The sequence below is a fragment of the Equus quagga genome, chromosome 13 (genome assembly GCF_021613505.1).
Source record: "Equus quagga isolate Etosha38 chromosome 13, UCLA_HA_Equagga_1.0, whole genome shotgun sequence".
In the NCBI taxonomy this organism is placed as follows: Eukaryota; Metazoa; Chordata; class Mammalia; order Perissodactyla; family Equidae; genus Equus; species Equus quagga.
The window spans coordinates 92590559-92607611 of NC_060279.1; the positions used below are offsets into that span (position 1 = coordinate 92590559).

Consider the following 17053-nt stretch of genomic DNA (forward strand, 5'->3'; position numbering starts at 1 on the left):
GAGATGGTCACATTTTTACTTTGCTCATGGAATCATCTTTTCTAAAGTAACTTCTAAATCTGCTTAAGTAGTTTTATTTTATTTTATTTTTATTTTATTTTATTGCTCCTGGATTTTCCCTAGTATTTTATTATGAAAATTTTCAGACACATAGAAAAGTTGAAAGAAGTGTACAGTGAAAAAGCGTGTATCTACCACTTAGGTTGTATTACTAACATTTTACCAGACTTGTCTTATCTCTATCTGCTCCATCTATCCCACTATCCACAAGTGAATTCAGCTCACTTTTCAATGCATTTCAGAGGAAGCTTCAGACACTTTCCCTAAGGAATTCAGCCTGCAGTCATTAATAGTTCAATATTTATTAGCGATTCTTTTTGTTGTTGCTTTTAATTTTCAGTATTAATTAGAAACATTCTCCCACTCCCAAGATGGAGAAGAATTCATTCGTGTACACTTCTAGTTGCGTGTTTCTCTTTTACATGAGGATTTCTGATTCATCTGGAGTTTATGCAGGTGTATGGTGTGAGGAATGGATTTAATTATATATACATATACTTAGGGGGTCTCCATTTTAAAAATTATTTTTATTGAGATATAATTCACATACCATAAAATTCACCCTTTAAATGTGTACAATTCAATGGTTTTTAGGATATTCACAAAATTTTGCAACCATCACCGCTACAATTATATGTATATTTTTTGTTTTTCCCCAAACGCCACATATTGAAAACTCCATCTTCCCATTAGAGGTTTGAGATCTGCAGTTGTCACCAAATGTGCAGGTGTTCGGGGGGTCCAGTTCTGTTCCATTGGCCTGCCTGTCTGTCTGTTCTCCCGGGTGGGACATCTTTGCTAACAACGACAGCTCTGGCCTGGGATTGGGGGGCGGGGGAGGATGGACAAGCGGCCACGCCTCTTCAATGCCTTTAATTCGCGAACTTCTCCTTAAGCCTGTTCGCCCACAGAGATGTCAACTTCACTCCCCAGCGCGAGAGAGAAAACCAACTGGGCAGCAGAGGCAGCAGGAAACTCTGGGAAGGAGAGGTACCAGGGATCAGGATGTGCCCCCATCTCCTCTCCTGTCTCCCCAGCCCAGGGTGGGGGACCTCCCCTCCCCGGGACGTCTCTCCGCTCTAGTGGACCGGAGCCAGGGAAGGTTCCCTCCAGCTCTCTGCCCGTGATTGCCCCGTGAAGGCACCTGCAAAGCGTGGCTCAGGCAACCAGGCGTTTGCGAGGTGAGGCCAAGAGTGTCCAGCGCCTCCCGAGCAAAGTCTTCGGCATTCTTTCCGAAGCTCACGTCACGGGTCATGTTTGTGGCAACCGTGTAGGGGCTCACTGTCTGCAGGAAGGAAGCCGGTAAAGAAAAGAAGTCCCCTCCCACCCCAGCCTACCCTCCCAGGCCCTCTCTGTGGATCCCAGAGGCTCGCCTTCTAGCTGCAGTCCCACGTGGGTCCGAGTGTCGGCCCTGAGACCACGCCCCAAGATGCCACGCCCCCTGGATGCCACGCCCCTAGATGCCACGCCTGGAGAGACCAGGCCCTTAGACACCACGCCCCCAGGAGGCCACGCCCCTAGATGCCACCCCAGAAACCACGCCCCCAAGAGGCCACGCCCGTAAATGCCACGGCCCCAGGAGACCACGCCCCTACATGCCACTCTTCCAAGAGACCATGCCCCCCGACACCACGCCCCCTAAGCAAAGCCACAGCTCTGAGCTCTGGTCACTCCAGCTATTCCAAATCACTATCCTCTTTCAGACATCTCTCTGCTCCTAGAAGCCTCCACTGTCCCTTAGCTCCTACCCCGTGTCCATGCCCCTCCCGTTCTGAGCTGCCACGTGCCTTCTGAGCCCCGCCCCTGCGGAGTCAGGTACCTGTACGCCGACGCCCTGAGAGAAGTACTCTGCGCCCACCGCCCGGGAGAAGCTTCGCACAAAGGCCTGTGGAGGAAGGAGAGGGAGGGTCCCAGGACCGAGAGCCGTCCCTGTGCAGAGCACTCCGTCCGTGGATCCAGCAGGCCCCGCTCCTCGCGGCCCAAGTCCTCACCTTAACACCTGAGCGCTTGCGTGTTCTGAGCCCTCTCTCTGTTCCCATACACGCACCCTCCACGCCAGCCAGGCCAGTCTCTGAATTCCCCGACCTCCTTCCCACCTCACGTGCTCCCTTGACCCCAGCCTCCCTTTCTCTTAAAAAACAAACCAAAAAATCTAGCTTGCCCACTGGATTGTGCCCCAGATGTCTGTCTGACCTATGAACAGCTCCAGATTCAGATGGCACATCTCTGTCTCACACATACACACATTCAGGACTTTTCCCCCAGAACCTTCAATGCCAGAATGAAGGGCTACAGCAGGAATCGAGAATGGCAGGACAGCCCTCGCCCTGGGTCTGTGGGTCTGGGTACCTTAGAGGCTGCATACGCTGCTAAAAATGGACAGGGTCTCCTGTCAGATAACGAAGAGATGTTGATGATGATGCCTTTGCCTCTGGAGGAGGAAGCATTTGTTGGAAGGTGATCAATGCCAACCGGAAATAGAGGGTCCAGGTGATTCCCCCACTGCCACCCCTTAGCCCGAGCCCTCATCTGAGAAACCTCAGAGGGACAGAGAAGAGTTGGAAACGTGGGTGGGACCAGCGGGGAACGGAAAAAGCCTGGAGGTTGGATGGGAGAGGATCCAGAGTGGAAGAGAAAGAGACTGCCTCTTACCTGGCGACCATCTGGGGCAGGACAATTGCAGTCATCTGTAGAGAAGAGTGGGGGAAACTCCACCTTTCCCTTTGCAATCCTTCCACCCGCCCAACGACTCCTGCTCCCTCCTCCAGTTCACTCCCTCCGCTCCCTTCAAGCCTCAGGGAATAGCCCCTAGCACCTTCTCCATGCCAGGTCCGGTGTGGAGGGATGCTGGGGACCACCCAGAGTAGTCAGAGCTGCACTGACCGTGGACCCAGCGCCTCCTGGCCCAGACTCACCTGGACCACAGACATCACGTTGCAGTTTACAACATCCGAGAGTCTCTGGGGAAGAAAACAAAACCAATCATCCCCAGCCCCGCCACAGCGCCCACCTTTTCTTATTTCCTAACTTAGTTTTACTTTAACACATTTTGTAAAAGTAGCACCTACTGCACGTACCCTTTGACCCATCAACTCCACTTCCGGAAATTGATTCTTTTCCAAGATACTCACCCGTGTGGGCAGTGAATATTCATCGCAACACTCTTTGTAGTCACACAGAACAGGAAACATCCTGAATGCTGATCAATAGCAGAGTGACTAAATAAATACAGTGTAGCCAATGGATGGATCGCTGGGCCGCAAGTAAAAAGAATGGGTCATGGGGTCACCCCGTGGCGAGTGGTTAAGTTCACGCGCCCGCTTCAGTGGCCTAGGGTTTCCCTGGTTTGGATTCTGGGCGTGGACATGGCACAGGTCATCAGGCCATGCTGAGGCCGCGTCCCACACAGAAGAACTAGAAGGACCTACAACTCAAATATACAACCATGTACTGGGGGACTTTGGGGAGAAGAAGAAGAAAAAACAAAAAGAAGATTGGCAACAGATGTTAGCTCAGGGCCAGTCTTTAAATAAAAATAATAATAATAAAAAAGAATGGGCCAGCGATTTATTCTGATTAGAATAATCCCCAAAATACATGCCTACTTGTGAAAGGTGAAGTAGGAAGAAATAAAGTATTGACACTTTTCCAGATTTCCCCCTGTAGTCACTGTCCTTGCCTCCCCCTGGGTTACCCACTATCCTGACCTCTAATACGCTCTAGAATAGTTTTGTCTGGTTCTGACCTTCATATAAGCAGAGTCATACAGTATGTACCGTTTTATCTCTGGCTTCGTCTGCTAAACATTTTGTTTGTAAGATTCATCCATGTCGTGTGTAGCAGAAGTGCATTCATGTTCATTGCTGTAATTTTCCACTCGATGAATACAGCATGCTTTATTTATATATTTATATTTATATTTATATTTATATATCTCATCGACTACTGACTGACATTTAGGTTGGGTCCAGTCTGGGGCTATCATAGATAATTTATCTAGGAACACTCTCGAATGTGTCTTTTGGAGCACCTGCGCACTCACACACCACCAGGAGTGAAATGGAGGGATGCTCGTGTATGCCTATTTCCAATCTTAGGCGGTATTGCAAAACAATTTCCCCAAATCGTCCAAATTTATATTCTCACGAGCAAAGCTTAAGAATTCCGGTTGTTCCACATCCCCAGCAACACATAGTATCGTCAGTACTTTTAGGGTTAAACTTTTTAGTGGCTGTGTAGCTGTATCTCATTCTGGCTTGAATTTGGAGCTCCCTAATAAGAATGAGGCTGAATACATTTTCATGTGTTCACTGATCTCTTGGATTTCCTCTTTTGTAGGGTGGCTATTCAAATCTGATTCCCCTTCTTTAACTGGGTTGTTTGTACTTTAAAAAGATTTATATAACATATATAATATATAACATAATATAATAATATAATATATATTAATATAATATATAATATAAATAATATATTTATATATGATATATTAATATATATAACTTGTATATGACATATTAATATATGTAAATTCTAAATACAAGCCCCTTGGTGGTTACTTGCACTGCAAATATCTCCTCCCACTCTGTGGCTTGTGCCTTCACTCGCTTGTTTGTGACTTTGAATGAACAAGAGCTCTTAATATTAACGTAATCCAGTTTTCTGATCCCTTCCTTCATGGCTTATGCTTTTTGTTTTCTGTTTAAGAACTATTTCCCAGGCCAGCCTGGTGGCGCAGTGGTTAAGTGCGCACGTTCCACTTCAGTGGCCCAGGGTTCGCCGGTTTGGAACCCGGGTGCAGACATGGCACCACTTGGCACACTATGCTGTGGTAGGCGTCCCACATATAAAGTAGAGGAAGATGGGCATAGATGTTAGCTCAGGGCCAGTCTTCCTCGGCAAAAAGAGGAGGATTGGCAGCAGATGTTAGCTCAGGGCTAATCTGCCTCAAAAAAGAAAAGAAAAGAAAAGAAATATTTCCCAACTGTAATTATGTGAGGTGACAGGTGTGTTAACTAACCTTATTGTGGTCACCATTTCACAATATATATGTGTATCAAATCATCATGTCGTACACCCTAAACTTACACATTGTTATATGTCAGTTATATCACGATAAAGCCAGGGAAAAAAAGACAAATATTTCCCTGCTCCATGGTCGTGAAGACATTCTCATAAGTTACCTAAATGTTTCTATGCCTCACCAGTCTGAGTTCGTAGTCAGATCCATGATCCAAGAGGAAATGACTTCTGGGTAGGGTGTGAGGTAGGCAACAAGTTTCCCTTTTTCCCAGATGCCCACATCCACTTTGATTGATTGACAGAGCCTCTTCCCCCTCACTGATCTGTAATACAGTCTTGCTATAATTTCGATGTCCATATATGTGGGAGTCTATTTCTGGACTCTCTTCTGCTCCACTCTTCTATTTCTCTATCATTGTACCAGTGTCACACCGTCTTATTTACTGTAGCTTCATAATAATTCTTGTCATCTGGTAGAACTTTTCTTCAAGATGTTCTTGGCCCTTTGCATTCTCAATTTACACTAAAGAATCTGCTGGGAATTTGTCTAGGATAGCCCCGAATTCAGTGAGAGTTTCTTTACACACTGAACCTGCCAATTGATGCATATTGCCTACAATAGAGGTACTAAGTATGCCCCTCTTTTAATTTAGGTCTTTTAAAATTTCTCTTAGTGATGTTTTATAGTTTTCTGTAAGGAAAGGTGGTCTTACATATTTTATTTCAGATTAATGCCTAGATATTGGATGTCCTTACTGCCATGATAAATCTTGCCTCTTAAAAAAATTACTTTTTGTTGTTGTTGTTGAGGAAGCTTTGCCCTGAGCTAACATTCGCTGCCCATCTTCCTCTTTTCGTATGTGGGATGCCACCGCAGCATGGCCACTGACGGGTGAGTGGTGTAGTTCTGTGCCTGGGAAGTGAACCCGGGCCACTGAAGTGGAGCATGCTGAACTTAACCACTAGGTCACTGGGGCTGGCCCAAGAAATTACTTTTGAGGGACTGGCCTGGTGGTGCAGTGGTTAAGTGAGCACGTTCTGCTTTGGCGGCCTGGGGTTCACCAGTTCGGATCCCGGGTGAAGACATGGCACCGCTTGGCAGGCATCGCACATATAAAGTAGAGGAAGATGGACACGGATGTGAGCTCAGGGCCAGTCTTCCTCAGCAAAAAGAGGAGGATTGGCAGCAGATGTTAGCTCAGGGCTAATCTTCCTCAAAAAAAAAAAAAAGAAATTACTTTCTAGCTGTTCATTACTGATATATAGACATAAAATTTGCTGAGTTGATTAATAAATAAATTCTTCTGGGTTTTCTACATAGAAAGTCTTATCATCTGCAAATAATGACAATTGTACTTCTTCCTTTCTTAGCCTTATAACTTTGATCTCCCATAAAATATTAAATAGAGAGGTCATAGCAGACTTCCTTGTCTTGTTCCCAACCTCATGGAAAAAGCATTCAACATTTCACCATTCGGTATGATGCTAGTTGCAGGTTCTTTGAGGATTGTTTGCCAGATTAAGGCAGTTTTCTTCTATTCCTAGTTGCTTTTTAAAAAGTAATGAACATACATTAACTCTCAGCAATTGACTCTTACTTTCTCTGTATCTATGCAGATAATCATGTGGTTTTTCTCCCTTTTTTCTATTAATATGGTGAAGTATACAGATAGATTTTCAAATTCTGAATTATCCTTGCACTCTTGGAATAAAGCTCATTTGATCGTGATATTTAATTCTTTTTATATATCACAGGCTTGGTGAGCTAATTATTTGGTCTAGGATATTTGCATTTATGTTCCTGAAGGAAATTAGGCTCTAATTTTTTCTTCCTTGTAATTTCCTTATTGGGAGTGGGTATGATGGTTGTATGCCCTCATAAAATGAGGCAGAAAGTGCATACTCTTTTTCTAGTCTTTGAAAGAGTTTAGATGAGATTGTTTTTACTTTGTGCTTAAATATTCAGTAGCTCACGGATAAAGACATCAGGGCCTGGAGCTTTTACTTACAGGAAGGTTTCATCTTTTTAAACTTGCTATTGAAGAATAGCATGGATGCTGAAATGTGCCCACACCATAGATGTAGAGCTCAATGAATTTTCACAAACTGGATACAGCTATGTGACCAGCATCCAGATTTAGAAAAACAGAATTAACAGCTCCCGAGGAGCCCCCACCCACGTACCCTTCCACACACTACCCCTCCAAGAGTAAACACTATTGTAAGGAGCTTTTACATGATGGGTTCAATTTCTTTAAAGATATAGCACTAGTCAGATATTCTATTTCTTTTCGTTTTTGTATACATTGTGTTTTCTAGGAAATAGCTCCAGTAATCTAAAATTTCAAATTTTTGCCATTATATCTTAGTAGGATCTTCTTACAGTTTTGATATCGCCAAGGATATCCTCATTTTCATTTCTTTTTTTTTTTTTTTGAGGAAGATTAGCCCTGAGCTAACTGCTGCCAATCCTCCTCTTTTTGCTGAGGAAGACTGGCCCTGAGCTAAGATCCATGCCCATCTTCCTCTACTTTACACATGGGATGCCTATCACAGCATGGCGTGCCAAATGGTGCCATGCCTACACCCAGAATATGAACCGGCAAACCCCGGGCCACTGAAGTGGAACATGAGAACTTAACTGCTATGCCACCAGGCTGGCCCCTCATTTTCATTTCTGGCATTACTTATCTGTGCCTTCTCTCTCTCTCTCTCTTTTCCTGATCAATCTTGCAGAATTTTCTCAATTTTATTCATCTTTCAGCTCAAATTTTTTACTTTCTAAATCCTGCTTTGAAAGTTTCTATGCAATTGCATTGGTGGTCATAGTGATCCTGGAATTTGATTTGTGCTTGATGTCTTCTGTCAGTACTGCACAATATTTAGCCATTATGTTTTTAATATTTACATCATGCCTATTTACTCCTTTTTGTATTATGGGACTCCAGTTACACACATATTGGGCATTTTCACAATACTTCACATATCTCTTATCCCTTTCCATGTTTCTATCCTCTTGCCTCTCCAGGCGAGTGCCTGAGTATCTACTTCTGTCCTTACTTCCGCTTCTCCAATTCTCTCTTCAACTGTGTCTGCTTCATTATGAAATCTATCCATAAAGTTGCTTTTCAATAAATGCATTTTTCAATCCTAGAATTTGAATTTTCTAAATTTCCAGTTTTCTGAGTAAATTCTCTGTTGTGATTTTTAGTATGTTGAATATATTAATCACAGTTATTTTAAAATCTATGCTGAACAAGACAACACAAAATGGCAGAGCAGGAAGTGCTAGGGGTCATTTCTTCCATCAAAGCAACTATTGAGCTGGAAAGAATAATTGGAATGAACTATTTTGGAACTCTGGGACCTGACTGGACACTTATAACGATCAGAGGAGTGCTTCGTGGACAGGCTGCTGATCTTTCATAAGTGAGTGGTGTGGGCAGAACACCCAGCATCCTCTACTTCTCAGCCCCACTGTGGTTTTGGGAATAGCATCTTGCATTCCTGAAGTAGCTGGCTAGTACCAGGGAGGGCAGTGAGGACCTTGTCCTCCAAAACTGTGAGCTTATGCATTTTGGTTGGTCTGGTGGTTCCCTAAGGGAAGGGTGCAGACACTTGCCTTGCCTTTGGCCATCTTAGAAGCAATGGCTTCCCCTGGCAGTATCTATTAGAAGATTTAAAGAGATAAGAAAGACACTACCCTCCTCTGCTTTTGGAGCCAGACACTTAAGGAAATATTTGTCAGGTCACTGGATGATCCCAGAGATAATGGAACAGAAACTCCAGTGACCACACACCACAAGAAGACACACTTTGCAAAAATAGTTTTTAAAAAGTCACAAATGACTTTTTCTCAGTAAGCAGAAGTCAGCAACCTCTGAGGAGTGAGGAAGTCAGATTTCAAGAGTTGACATATTTTAATACTCTGAATGTCCAGTTTTCAACAACAACAAAAAATACAAATAAAAAGGAAAGGGTGGCCCATACATAGCAAAAAATTAATTTCACAGAAACCATCCCTGAGAAAACCCAGAACTGGAATTACTAGTCAAACACGTTAAGCCAACTGTCTTAAATATACTCCACTTGTTAAAGAAAGCCATAGAAAAAGAACTAATGGAGATGTTTAAAAAATGATATATGAACAAAATTAGAATTCAACAAAGAGAGAGAAATTATAAAAAAAAAAAAAAAAGAACCAAACAGAAATTCTTCAGCTGAAAAGTTCAATAACTGAAATGAAAAATTCACTAGGGGGGTGTTCAACTGCACAATTGAGTGGGTGGAAGAAAAGATCAGCATTCTTGAAGATAAGAGAATTGAAAGTATCTGGCTGGAAGAACAAAAGAGAAAGAAAAGAAGAAGAAAAATGAACAGAGTCTGCGGAACCTGTCAGACATCATCAAACAGCATTATACACATCATATAATAATAATATATAATATATATAATATAATATTATTATATTATATTATATTATATTATATTAATATAATAATGACTGAAAACTTCTCAAATCTGATGAAACATACATATCGAAGAAGCTCAACAAACACCAAGCAGGATAAACTCAAGGAGATCCACACCAAGACACACTGTAGTCAAACTGTCGAAACCCAAAGAGAATTTTGAAGGCAGCAAGAAAGACGTCCTCATCATAAACGAATAGAATTAACTTCTCATCAGAAACCACAGAGGCCAGAAAGCAGTGGGATAACAGATTTAAGGTCCTAAAAAACAAAAGCACAAAATCCGTCCAAAAAACCAAGAATTCGATGTCCAGCAAAATTATCCTTCAAGAATGAGGGGAAAATGAAGACATTTCCAAATAAACAAAAGCTAAGGGAAATCATTATCTGTAGACCTGCTCTAACAAGAAATGCTAAAGGGAGTCCTTCAGTTTGAAAATAATCAAAAACTAGAAAATAATCAAAGCCATAAGAAGAAATAAAGAAACAGATTAAGATAACTACATAGGTAAGTAGAAAACCCACCACTGTTTTACTTTTGGTTTGTTACTCCTGTCTTTTCAGCATTATTGAAAAGGCAAATGTATAAAGTAATCATTGGAAATTTGTATTATCTATGTTAATGGACACACAATGTATGAAGATGTGACAACAACAGTACAAACAAGGAGGGAGAGTATGCATAGGAGCAGAGTGTTTGTACACAACTGAAAATAAGTTGGTATTATTAAAACTAGTTTGTTATAAGTTTAAGATGTTAACTGTAATACCCAAGGTAACTACTAAGAAAATAACTTTGAAAACACACAGAAAAGGAAAGAAGAAGGAAATCAAAATGGTACACTACAAAAATTCAACTAAATAAAAAAGTTATTAGGAATAGAGGGGAAATTAAGACATACAGAGAAGAAACAGCCAAATGGCAGAAGCAAATCTCTTCTTATCAATAATCACTTTTTACAAATGGATTAAACGCTTCTATTAAAAGACAGAAATCGACATATTGGGCTTAAAAACGTCACCCAACTATATGTGTCTACAAGATATTCACTTTAGATACAAAGACACAGAGACATTTAAAGTAAAAAATTAGAAAAAAGATAGCCCATGAAAACAGTGATGGAAAGAGAACTCGGGTGGCTATAAATATGTCAGAAAAAATAGACACTAAGTTTCAAAAACAATACAAAAAAAAAGAAGGGCATTATACATATATATTTTTTTTTCCAGAAAGATTAGCCCTGAGCTAACATCTGCTGCCAATCCTCCTCTTTTTGCTGAGGAAGACTGGCCCTGAGCTAACATCTGTGCCCATCTTCCTCTACTTTATATGTGGGATGCCTGCCACAGCATGGCTTGATAAGCGGTGCCATGTCCAAACCTGGGATCTGAACTGGTGAACCCCAGGTCACTGACAGAGAATGTGCAAACTTAACTGCTGCACCACTGGGACAGCCCCAGGGCATTACATTTTTTAAAAGTTCAATGCAGCAAGAAGATATAACAATTATAAATATATACAGACCTAACAACAGAGCCCCAAAATATATGAAGCAAAACACTACATACAAAAACCTCAAAATGGATCAAAGCTCTAAAGGTAAGAGCCAAAATTACAAAACTTTTGAAAGAAAACATAGGGGAAAAGCTTCATGACACTGAGTTTGGCAATGATTTCTTGGATATGACACCAAAAGCACCACAACCAAAGAAAAATAGATAAACTGTACTTCATCAAAATTAAAATGTTTTGTACATTAAAAGACACTATCAATGGAGTAAAATGGCAACTCACAAAATGGCAGAGAATGTTTGCAAATAATACATTTGATAAGGGATTAATATCCATAATACATATTGAACTTCTACAATTCTTAAACGCCAATGAGTCAAAAAAGAAATCACAAAGGAAATTAAAAAAATATTTAGAGACAAATAAAAATGAAAATAAAAACACAACATAGCAAAACTTACAGGATGCAGGGAAAGCAGTGCTAAGGGGGAAACTTATAGCTGTAAATACTTCCGTTAAAAGAAAAAAATATCTCAAATCGACAACTCTATACCTTCAGGAAGTAGGAAAAAAAATAACAAACTAAACCCAGAGCTAACAGAATAAAATAAATAATAAAGATTAGAGCAGAGAAAAATAAAAGAGAGAATAGAAAAATAACAAAGAAAATCAGTGAAACCGGAAGTTGCTTCTTTGAAAGGGTTAACAGAATTGACATTTATCTAGACTGACTAAGAGAAAAAGAAAAAACATTGAAATTAATAAAATCAGAAACAAAAGTGGGACATTACTACCGATTCTACAGAAGCAAAAAAGATGATAAGAGAGCACTACAGACAACTGCACGCCAAAAAATTGGATAATCTAGGTAAAATGGACAAATTCCTAGAAATACGAAACCTACTAAAAGTGAATCAGGAAGAAACAGAAAATCTGGATAGACTCGTAAGTAGTAAGGAGATTGAATCAGTAGCCAGTAATCAAAAATTTCCCAAGAAAGAAAATCCCTGGACAGACGGCTTCACTGATGAATTCTACCAAACATTTAAAGAGCTAATGCCAACCCTTCACAAACTCTTCCAACAAATTGAAGAGGAGAGAATACTTCCTAACTTCTGTAAGCCCAGCATTGCCCCGACACCAAAGTCAGACAAAGACATCAGAGGAAAAGAAATCAACAGACTGAGATCCCCTATAAACATTCACACAAAAAATCCTCAACAAAATACTAGCAAACTGATTTCATCAGCATATTAAAAGGATACACCATGACCCAGTGGGATTTACTCCTGGAATGCAAAGATGGTTCAACATATGAAAATTGATCAGTGTAATACAACACATTAATGGAATAAAGGGGAAAAGTCACAGGATCATCTCAATTGATGTAGAAAAAGCATTTGACAAAATTCAACACTCTTTCATGATTAAAACACTCAACAAATTAGGAATAAAAGGAAACTACTTCAACATAATAAAGATACGAATAACAAACATACGAAAAGCCCACAGCTAACATCATACCCAATGATGAAATACTGAAAGCATTTTCTGCTTTTTGCTGTTTCTATTCAACATAGTATGGGAAGTTCTAGCCAGAGCAATCAGGCAAGAAAAAAAAAACAAAGGCATCCAAATTGGAAAGGAAGAAGCAAAGTTATCTGTTTGCACATGATCTTATATGTGGAAAATCCTTAAGATTTCACGCAAAAAAATGTGAGAACTATAAAGTGAATTCACAAAGCAGCAGGATACAAAAATCAACATTGAAAAATTAGTTGTGTTTCTATACACTAATGACGAACCATCCGAAAGGGAAGTTATGAAAACAATTCCATTTATGATAGCATCAAAAAGAATAAATATACTTAGGAATCAACTTAACCAAGGAGGAAAGACTCATATACAGAAAACCACAAAACATCACTGAAAGACATTAGAGAAGAGATAATTAATTGGAAAGACATCCCGCGGTCATGGTTTGGAAGATTTCATACTGCTAAGACGTCATTACTACCCAAAGCGATCTACAGATTCAACGCAATCTCTATCAAAATCCAAAGAGCATTTTCTGCAGAAATAGAAAAACTCACCCTAAAATTCATAGGGAATCTCAAGAGACCCTGAATAGCCAAACCAATCTTGCATGCATCATTTCCACTTCTGGGTATAGGCCCCAAAGAATTAAAAGCAAGGACACAAACAGATATTTGTACCCCAATGTGCATAGCAGCATTATTCATAACAGCCCAAAGGTGGAAACAACCAGAGTGCCCATCAATGGAAGACTGGATCAACAAATTGTGGTGTATCCATACAAGAGAATACTACTCAGCCTTCAAAAGGAAGGAAATTGTGATACATGCTACAACAGGGATAAGCCTTGAAAATATTATGCTAAATGAAATGTCAGGCACAAAAGGACAGATACTGTACGATTCCACTTATCCGAGGTACATAGTGTAGTCACATTCACAGAGACAGAAATTAGAATGGTGGCTTCCAGGAGCCGGAGCTAGGGAAGAAGGGGGAGGTATTGAAAAAGTTCTGGAGGTGGATGGTGGTGATGGTTTCACAACAATGTGAGTGTACAAAATGCCACTGACCTGTCCATGTAAATAAATGTAAAAATGGCCAATTTTATGTCTATTTGTCACAATTAAAAAATAAAGAAAATAAAGGAATGAAGTTGTGATACTTGCTACAACAGGGATGAAATGGAAAACATTATGCTGAGTGAAATAAGCCAGACACAAAAGGAAAAATATTCTAGGATCCCACTGGTATCTAGAATCAGCAAATTCATAGAGACAGAAAGGAGAAGAGAGGTTACCAGGGGTTGGGAGTAGGGAAGAATGAGGAGTTATGGGTTAATAGGTCCAGAGTTTCTGTTTGGATATTATATAAAGCTTACCACAATTTTTTTAAAAAAAAATCTATGCTGATATTTCCATTATCTTGGTCACATGTGGACTAATTTACATGATGTATTATTTATTTTGTTTTCTGTCATGATTTTTCTCCTAAGATTCCTGGTTATATTTTGTCGAGTGCTGGATATTTAATACAAAAAAAATCGTATGGCTAATTTGAGGCTCTAAACTATATTGTTTTCGTCTAAAGATGATGTGTTGGTTTCTTGTGCTTCCAGCCAGCTAAACTAGGGGGCGCTGAAATGTCAGGTCACATTAATCCCGACGGGAATGGAATTCACTGGAAACTCTGTTTCAGTTCCCATGCAACCTAGTTTATTCTACTTTACCCCAACTCCTAATTGATAGTTTCTCAGGGTACCATCTTAAAACTTGGGATATTTCCCAAAGCTTTGAACTACATTATTCGTTGGAGCAAGAGTAGGTTGAAAGCTGTGCTTCGGTTCTTAAACTCTGAGCCACCTTGAAGTGAAATTTTGCTCCAAATGTCAAATTCCCTTCTTGGGTTCTCTCCTCCCTCAAATCTTGGTGCTAGGTTCTTCATTGCCTTCCTAGCTCTGTGATGTCTCCAGTTATTTTTTATAACATTGTATCCCGCTTTCCTAATGGTTCTCATTCACAGCGTTAGCCTCCAACAACTTCCTCTAATACCAGAAGCAGAATACCCAGCTACCCTCTCGTTACGTTTTATAAAATGAGCATATGTTTTCCTCTTGAAATAATAATATTTAAAATTTAAAAACCACCCTGATCTTCTGTTTTGTCTATGTCTAATAGTAATAGTCAACATTGATGGAGTGCGCAACTTAGATTTATGTTCATTATTTCATTCCATTGTCATAACAGCTCTGTGAGTCCAGCAAAAATATTTATTTTCATTTTATAGACATGAAACTGAGGCTCAGAGAAATGAAGTCATGTATGCAAAGTTGCGTAACTGATAGAAAACAGAGCTGAAATTTTTACCATCCATGCACCCTTTCTCAGAATGCTACTGGAGGACATGCTCCAACAAAATGAGGGAGTAAACCGAAGAAAGCTATAACATGTGATAGAGAAAATAGGGGCTTCCTAGGAGAAAGATAAAGAGAGGTCCCAGGATTTGTGACACAGAGGGTAACCAGTCCAGACTGGAGCAGGACAGAAGGCTCTTGGAGAGTCCTTCAAGAAGATGAAATTGCCTGGAACATTTTTATATTTTTGTATTACAATTCGGAGTTGAAGTAGTGATAAGCACATAGCAATCCAAGCAGATGAAAAATCGAGGCAATCACTAACTCCAGGGAGAATAAAAAGTTGTTATAGAAAGGAAAACTACATGGCGCCACCGTGGACAGCATTTTCAAATGCACAGTAATGTGATTCTGCAGCCACACCTATGAAACATTATCCTGGGGGATGGGAGGCCTGGGTGTGTGTTTGTGGTGGTGGCACCGGTGTCTGCGAACCAGAAATAATCCTCCTCTTCCGCTGGGGGTAGTCACTAGATAAGGGCTAAAGCTGAGAAATCAAGATGTACCCTCTAAACAGGATTATTTGAAAGGATGAATTATATACTTTTTCAGGTTGAAAGCGGTAGCTTCCAGGGCAGTGGTTCTCAGCCGGGTGGGGTTTTCTCCCCAGGGGATATTCGGGCGTGAGTGGAGCCATTTTCTGTTATCACAGCTGGAGGGCGGATGCTGTTGCCATGTGGTGGGTAGAGGCCAGGGATGCTGCTGAACAGCCTACAGGGCACAAGAGAGCCCCCACGACAAGGAACCATGAGCCCAAATGTCAGCAGGGTGGATGTTGAGAAACCCTGCTCTGTGGAATAGGAGATGAGAATGGCGTATGCCGTTTTCTTCAACAACCCTTGTAGAACTATTTGACTCTTTATAACTTTGATATAATTTAAAAGACAAAGAAAACAATTAATTTAACAACAGAGGTTGGCAGCAGAAACTGAGGTCCAGGTGACTACTGGCCTCTCCTAAGAAGTACCATGGGGCTATGTGCACAGGTGATTAAGAGAAAAGAAGCCGTGGGCTCAAGAATGATCCCAAATAAAAATTTAGAAAGCCACACGCTCCACAAGGCAGGCACTGGTTTTCTCATGTGGGTCCCCCTTTCCCACGTGGGTCCCCTTAGTGAGCACCAGGGAATAGGAAAGGGCAGAAGCAGGCTCAACTTGAACAGTCGTGCCGGTTGGGCACTGCACAAGGGCGCCCCATCGAACGAGACCGCCTTCACGTCCTAGACATCATAAGATTTGTAGGTTTTAAGACAATTTTCCCGCGGAAGGCAATAGAGTACCTTGTTCTAACACGGGTAGCGCACTGCGTGAGTTTTCCAACAGAGGGCAGTAGCGTGAGAGGAGGGGCTGGGCAGGCCAGTCCTGTCCTCGGTTTCACTCACTTTGGCGACGTTGTCACAGTCGAGCAGTTTCTTGAAGCCAGGTGTATACAGCATGCCCACATTGTTCACTGAGCGAGAGGGGACAAATTGTCTGAGTCACTCCAACAGGCCCAGGGAGACCAGGTCGGGGCAGAGGAAGGGCCACCACAAAAGGGTCCCAGGTCACGGTGAGCTTGGGGGCAGTGGAGGACAGGGCTGCCCCCGAGCAGGCACGGGGACTTACCCAACACTCCGATCTCCAGGTCCTTCAGTCCTGCCTCGATGGCGCCGTAGATCTCCAGGCCCCCGGTGAAGTCGGCCTGGATGACTCGTGTGATCCTGCCATGAAGCCGCTCTGGGAAGCGGGGACAGCGGGAGCCAGACCCTCAGCTGGAATCCAGTCCCACCTCTGGCCCAACCCCATCCCTGTGCCTGTCCAGCCCAAGCCTCTGCCCCATGCCTTCCCAGGCCCCCGCCTCCGCCATGGCCACGCCCCGACCACGCCCCCGCCCCGCGATGGCCACGCCCCGACCACGCCCCCGCCTCCGCCATGGCCGCGCCCCCGACCACGGGGGGCCCCGGCCACGCCCCCGCCCAGACCACACCCCGGCCACGCCCCGCCCCTGACCACGCCCCCGCCTGCGCTGGCCACGCCCCACTCGCGCCCTGGCCACGCCCCC

At 42.1% G+C, this 17053-nt stretch overlaps 1 protein-coding gene across 3 annotated transcripts in view; it reads right to left on the reverse strand.

Annotated features, from left to right (window-relative positions):
- Positions 1-576: 576 nt before the first annotated feature.
- Positions 577-17053, reverse strand: part of LOC124249478 (very-long-chain 3-oxoacyl-CoA reductase-B-like) — a 21121-nt gene continuing 4644 nt past the window's right edge. Inside the window, exons 4-11 of one of the 3 annotated variants that reach the window (XM_046680463.1) lie at positions 16618-16728; positions 16395-16462; positions 2976-3020; positions 2713-2747; positions 2410-2491; positions 1880-1945; positions 1205-1345; positions 578-1037 (exon numbers count right to left, since the gene is read on the reverse strand). In XM_046680463.1, coding sequence (XP_046536419.1) covers positions 933-1037; positions 1205-1345; positions 1880-1945; positions 2410-2491; positions 2713-2747; positions 2976-3020; positions 16395-16462; positions 16618-16728 — 653 coding nt within the window. In that variant the 3' untranslated portion in view covers positions 578-932. Of the gene's footprint in view, positions 1038-1204; positions 1346-1879; positions 1946-2409; positions 2492-2712; positions 2748-2975; positions 3021-16394; positions 16463-16617; positions 16729-17053 lie in introns of all 3 variants that reach the window. The other 2 variants (XM_046680465.1, XM_046680464.1) reach the window with 2 other exon arrangements.